Genomic DNA, 6,623 nt, shown 5'->3' on the forward strand with positions numbered 1-6,623 from the left:
TCAGGGCAGACGCTCTGTCCACTCGACCACAGAGGCGGCCACGTCACTACGAGGTGAAGTGAAATTGGGTTTAACGTGGCGTCCGAGATTATTGCACTTATATAGCGACGTGCATGAATGTGTTTGTGTGTGTCTGCTTGTACTCGTCCGGACTGATGCCGATTTATAGTGCTAGCTCACTGAGATACCATGCCGCAGTGTAACATGAATACCCCGAGCCGACCAGTCCTTGTTTTAGCCCCCTAATGCCGAGCGCCAACAGGGTTACAACAAATACCATCATTTAACGTCTTCTGGTATGACGCGGCCGGGAATCGAACCCCGGACCTTCCGCTCTCCGGGCGGATGCTCTACCACTAGACCACGGAGGCGGTCACGTAACTACGAAGTTTTAGCCAAAAGTATGTCGTCATGCTTAGATATAATATTGATCAAGCTCTCTCACTCGCTGTTTCCTGTAGTCATGAAACATTTATTTCACAGCTACCCCCCTCAAGAAACTCGAGAATAAAAAAATGCCCGCTGGGCTGAAAATTAATGACCTGTCCAGAGAGGAATGTGTGGAGCTGTGTCAACTCGTCTCCAACTGTGCTGCAGTGGGGTGGTCCAGTCGATATCGTGTGTGCACATTCCATCACCTAGAACTACCCGTGCACGAACAGCTTGGCAACACACTGTACACAGCTGGCGGAGGAGGCATCGGTAAGTATATGAATATATAGTTGTGCTGTTTTCGGGGTTACGTTGATGGTGTATGGCTGTGTTAGTGTGGAAGTGTGTCGGTATCGGGTGTCACAGATGGCGTTTAAGGCGCTGCAGTTCGCTTCGCATATTTGCCAGACGTCTGTGGTCCTAGGGCCATTCCACAAAGAGATAAGCCTTTGTTGAAGTATGGGTGGCAACTTTGTGGAACGGGCTCGAGTGTCAGATTCGCCATGATGTCTTCGTTCATCAACACAATACTCGTGCTCTTGGTCTTCATCGAATTAGTTGGACTGTCATCACTTTGGGCTTTCCTCCCACTTCAAACTGACACTATGTGATACAACTGAAACATCATTGTTGGTTGGTTGGTTCGTTTGTTGTTTAACGCCACTTCCAGCAACATTCCAGCTATATGACGGCGGTCTGTAAATAATCGAGTCTGGACCAGACAATCCAGTGATTAATATCATGAGCATCGATCCACGCAACTGGGATCGATGACATGCATCAACCAAGTCAGCGAGCCTGACCACTTGATCCCTTACGACAAGCATAATCGCCTTTTACGGCAATCATGGGTTAGTGACTATTTCAGAGGCACTAAAAGAATTAATTGCCGTTACATACTAAGATATGTAGATGACAACATAATATTTTCTTAAATGTTTTCGGAACATTTGAATCACCTCAAGGCAGTATTCCAAAAGATCAAGATGCAGGACTCACTCTAAAACCAAGCAAATGTAAATTCACGTCAAAACAAAACGCATCTCAGCAACGATGGCATCACGGATGATCCTTCATTAATAGATACAGTCATACAGATCCCACCCCTAAACTACTTCATCAATTCTTTTCAAAAGAATAGGTGCAGTTCAAAGTATAATTTTGATACGTGTATTTTCTGAAAAAAAAAATTATTTACTTCTTTTAGTGCGACCACCTATTACTTAAAAAAACTACTCTGTATTTAGAGGTACAGTTTCTATACCAGTAGGAGAAATGCAGTGCAAAGTTTGATTCTGATAAGTGGGTTTTCTGAAAAAATATTGCTTTTCTCATAATTTGAACTATGAGATACGAGGGGCGTTTAATAAGTTTTGCAACTTCAATATAAGACCAAGTCGTAGAATATCTTTGGCACTTATTACACTTATTCCATTTGTCCTTCAAGCTTTTAATACCACTTTTATAGAAATCCGCACATTGGCCCTCTAACCACGCCTCTGTGATTTCATTTGCCTGAACAGGAAATAGTCACTCGGGCCTCAGTCTTGGCTGTACAGTTTAATCACCCACCCTACAGCCCAGACTTAGCCCCCACTGACTATTTCCTGTTCCGGCAAATGAAATCTGCCCTACGTGGAAAGCGCTTCCAGGATGACGAGGACATAAAGGCTGCCACAGAGGCGTGGTTAGAGTGCCAATCTGCGGATTTTGGGAGTCGAAGTCGGAGTATTAGTGAACCCTGCTCACTTTTTGTCTTGTTATAAATACAAAACATCAGCACCACAGTATAACAAAAACAAAACAAAAATACCAAAAACCGACCTAAATTAATAAATCAAATACTTACAAGCTCCAACGACCTAACTAAGGCAGGCAAACAAATAACCTTCTTGTGGATACCCGCCCACGTAGGAATATACGGTAATGAAAAAGCCGATAAAGCAGCTAAACTATCCCTCAAAATCCCAGAAATAAGCTTAAATTTACCCATCTTAAAATCAGAAATTAAAAATGTAAACAAGCAAAAAATCACCAAAAATGGCATAACCTATTATCTAAACTCAAATAGCCAAATCAAAAAAGTGCTCAGCAAACCACTAACCAAACCAAAAATTCTCCATCCATTAAAAAAATCGACAAAGTAATCACTAGACTCCAAACAGGACACACCAACCTAAATAACCACCTAAAAAAATAAAAAAACACACTACAGGTAACTGCCACACTGCAAACAACCAGAAACCCCAGAACACGCACTCATCCACTGCCGCACTACCTAACACATCGAACCGCATTACAAACCACCCTCCTACCTCCACACAATAACCTACCAAATCAAAATCACATAAACAAACAAACATCCACCATACCCAGCTCCCTTAGTTCTCCTCCCCAACCCCATCGGCATCTATTCCAAATCTCAAAATTCCCAAATTCTATATAAACAACATATATATATGCACAGACCACTTTCGCCCCTTTCGGAAACACATTAAATGGCCTGGCCGGGCCCGTGTGCGAAATACGCATCAGTCGGAAAGCGCACGTTAAATCTCCAAAGTAAGTAAGTAAGTACCACAGTATAACGAGTCTCGATTATCCACCGAAACAGTTCCATGTTGTCGTCAAACGCAAATAGGGTTGAAAATTACACGAATGGATCACTGAAAATCAATGATGACATTCATGAAAGAGTTATTGAATACAAATGTTCTTGTTGGTAATGGTAAACTTTGTTTTATTTATGAATCTAGTGACTACTACTACCACTGTATCCACCACCACCATTACAACGTCTACCGAGGTGACCACAACTGCATCTACGGGTGACGCAGGTAAGCATATGTTAGTTCCTATTCCGGATAAGAATAGGCCTTCAGTACCTCATCCTTGTCGTAATAGGGTGTTGGTTGGTTGGTTTGTTGTTTAACGCCGCACTCAGCAATATTCAAGCTTTATGACGGCGGTCTGTAAATAATCGAGTCTGGACCAGACAATCCAGTGATTAATATCATAAGCATCGATCCATGCAATTGGGATCGATGATATGCATCAACCAAGTCATCGAGTCTGACCACCCGATCCCGTTAGATGACTCTTACGACAAGCACGACCTTTTACAGCAAGCATGGGTTGCTGAAGACCTATTCTACCCCGGATCTTCACGGGTCGACTGGAGGGTGTGGTGAAATGGGATTTGACGCCACGTTCCAGGTTGCACTTATATTGCGGTGTGCATGCACGTGTGTAGCTGCTTGTTCTGGTCCGGTGGTAAGGATAGTTGCTCATACTTCCAGTCACTGTTTTGTCTGATTCTTATTTACAGAACGCCATGACAAACGTTTAATATTGCTGACCATGGCTTCAATGCCATAACTAGTAACTATTTATTGATCCAAGAATAAAACAAATACTTATTTTATTAATAGTTGGACATTATACAATGTAGATCACACATGTATGAAGTGCAAAATCTATTAAAAATTGATTCGTGAGATCACAGGTGAACATATTGTTAACACAAGTGTGTTCGATTGCCAACAGAATACCTCAAAAGGTGAAATGGGGTATCAATATACCATCATCCCTTAAGCACACACACGAGAGACAACACCAATATAGCAAACACCAAGAAAATGTTTGTGTAATATTCCTCATACGTTGATGCAGGTTTTATAGATGACATGTCTGTTGCTGACTCCTCTTTGTCTTCTTCCAAGGTACATTTCTGGGAACCCTCTTTGTCAGGCGAGATAAGAATCTGCTGACTTCCAAGTCCCTGCGTCGGGCTTGTCTGGAATGCGCGTTGCTGTGTTTACAAAGCAAGTGTACCGACTTCACGTCTACCATCTTGAATGATGACGGCACTTGCAGCATCAGTGCATCCGAAACCCCTGGCAGTTCCCCGAAAAAGCTTTTCGAGTGGATAAAATTGTAGAAAATAGCTTTTCCTTTTTGAACCCGTGGCATATTTTATGTCCTTCTTAACGGTCCAAAGTGGAATTTGAACTTGTAATGATATTTCAGTGTATGACCTATGGCCGTCTGCAAATATGCTTTTACAAGATGTCTATTTGTTATGTGAGTGAGTGAGTTAATATTTAAAGTCACATCGGCACTATTTCAGCCATATCGTGACTTGAACAAGTTAAACATTTATATTATATATAAAAACCTGTCGCCGAAGGACAGTACAACAACTAGCAATATATCACAAATTATTATTTTAAAAACTAGTTTTAGAGCAATAAAATGATCAAATTATATCAGACGACACAGTATAAAAACGGGCTGTAGATCGCCAGCAACCAAAGTTCGGCCACCATACTAGGGACCATGGGGACTTACGGTACTTCTGCTACCTACATGGTCCCCAGCAGGATTGACACCATCCCTCGGGCTACTGGCGATGATCAGAAAGATTAGCCAAACAGTTAAAATCAACAAAAATGCTACGATTAAAATCACAGCGAAATGAAAAGATACTTTGAATGATACCGGACTTACGTACCTTCCCAGGGGGACAATTGTTTTACGATACTTCAACCCCCTGTGAAGATACAGCCACTAACAATCTAAGTTATGAATTCATTTTACCAAATTAAAATCACTTTCTATATACTATACATATTATAATCAAAATTTATCTATTAATTCTATTTCTTTTAAAAAACCGAAGTGTAACACCACAGATAACAAGCTTTATTCACAGATGCACCACTGATTCCAGCTACATGGCCGTGGCCTGTACATTATTGGGTCTGGACCAGCCAATCCAGTGATTGATATTGTCAATAATTACCCACACCGTCGGAGTACGATTATTAACGCCCAAATAATACTCACAAAGATGCCTCGTCGTTTGAAGCATTCTCCGTTATTCATAAAATGATATGCTTGATAACTGCCGTTGTATAAAAGTCGAGTTCAATGTGTGCCTAGCTATGTTTGTTTGTTTGTAGTTGGTTGGTTGGTTTGTTGTTTAACGCCGCACTCAGTAATATTGTAGCTATGTGACGACGGTCTGTAAATAATCGAGTCTGGACCAGACAATCCAGTGATTGATATCATGAGCATCGATCCACGCAATTGGGATCAATGACATGCATCAACCAAGTCACTGAGCCTGACCACCACATCCCGTTAGTCGCCTCTTATGTCAAGCATAGTCGCCTTTTACGGGAAGCATAGGTTGCTGTAGACCTATTCTACCCCGGATCTTCATGGGTCCAGGTGATTTAGCAAACCGTATCATCCTTAAATGTTGTGTTGAAAGTACAAAGAACACATCTGACTCAGCAAGGGAAATATTGCAATGTTGCTGATATTCTTCAAACAAGCGCATTTTGTTTTGTTTAGCAATATCACAGCGGGACAAAACAGAAATGGTCCCCCCCCCCCCCCCCCCCCCCAACCATCTTGAATGATGACGGCACTTGCAGCATCAGTGCATCCGAAACCACTGCCAGTTACCCGAAAAAGCTTTTCGAGTGGATAAAATTGTAGAAAATAGCTTTTCCTTCCCCCCCCCCCCCCCCCCCCCTCCCCTATATTAATATTGTGTGACTCTTTGCCTTCGAAAGCTTTTCTGTTGCCATTTTATCGTTATCATATACACGTAGTAGCTGTTGCATATTTTTGCATATGATTAGTGATTATTGACAATGGAATCATGTTCATACATGGAATGTCAGAAACATAAAGACAAAACAATGTGTTCCCAAGTTTCCAATAAGAGACGTACGTATAAGAACGTATACACCCATGTTTGGTGGTGGTTAAACATGAAACAAATAAGAAATGGTTATTCCGTGGCGATGTATTTGCTACGGGGGCGGTCGGGTAGCCTAGTGGTTAAAGCGTTCGCTCGTCACGCCGAAGACCCGGGTTCGATTCCCGACATAGGTACAATGTGTGAAGCCCATTTCTGGTGTCCCCCGCCGTGATATTGCTGGAATATTGCTAAAAGCGGCGTAAAACCGTACTCACTCACTCACTCACTATTTGCTACGGGTATCTTAGGCTATAATGAATCTGTAGAGTGCAGTGTTACGGTGATCGTTTTCAGCCTAGTACAAATTTGATAACGTTTGTAATGATTTGGTCAAATCCAGTTTCACGTTAAAAGCCTATGTGCATATATGACATATGTAACATGCATACATGTATGTAGTATGCATATGTAACTG

The 6,623-nt window shown here is 41.8% G+C and overlaps 1 protein-coding gene across 1 annotated transcript; it reads left to right on the forward strand.

Moving 5' to 3' along the window:
• Positions 1 to 515: 515 nt before the first annotated feature.
• On the forward strand, positions 516 to 4,372 carry LOC139477320 (uncharacterized). Its single transcript, XM_071259873.1, has 3 exons — positions 516 to 702; positions 3,189 to 3,260; positions 4,155 to 4,372. Exons 1-3 carry the CDS (start codon positions 516 to 518, stop codon positions 4,370 to 4,372), a joined length of 477 nt encoding a protein of 158 aa, XP_071115974.1.
• Positions 4,373 to 6,623: the final 2,251 nt, after the last annotated feature.

This window comes from Haliotis cracherodii, unplaced genomic scaffold, assembly GCF_022045235.1.
Source record: "Haliotis cracherodii isolate W230 unplaced genomic scaffold, xgHalCrac1.p SCAF_33, whole genome shotgun sequence".
NCBI lineage: Eukaryota > Metazoa > Mollusca > Gastropoda > Lepetellida > Haliotidae > Haliotis > Haliotis cracherodii.

Excerpts from the sequence above, each read along its gene's own strand:
- LOC139477320 (XM_071259873.1), top strand. The coding sequence starts at position 516 with ATGCCCGCTGGGCTGAAAATTAATGACCTGTCCAGAGAGGAATGTGTG. Across the intron at positions 703-3,188 it reads AGCTGGCGGAGGAGGCATCG|TGACTACTACTACCACTGTA; the intron begins GTAAGTATATGA and ends TTATGAATCTAG. Across the intron at positions 3,261-4,154 it reads GACCACAACTGCATCTACGG|GTACATTTCTGGGAACCCTC; the intron begins GTGACGCAGGTA and ends TCTTCTTCCAAG.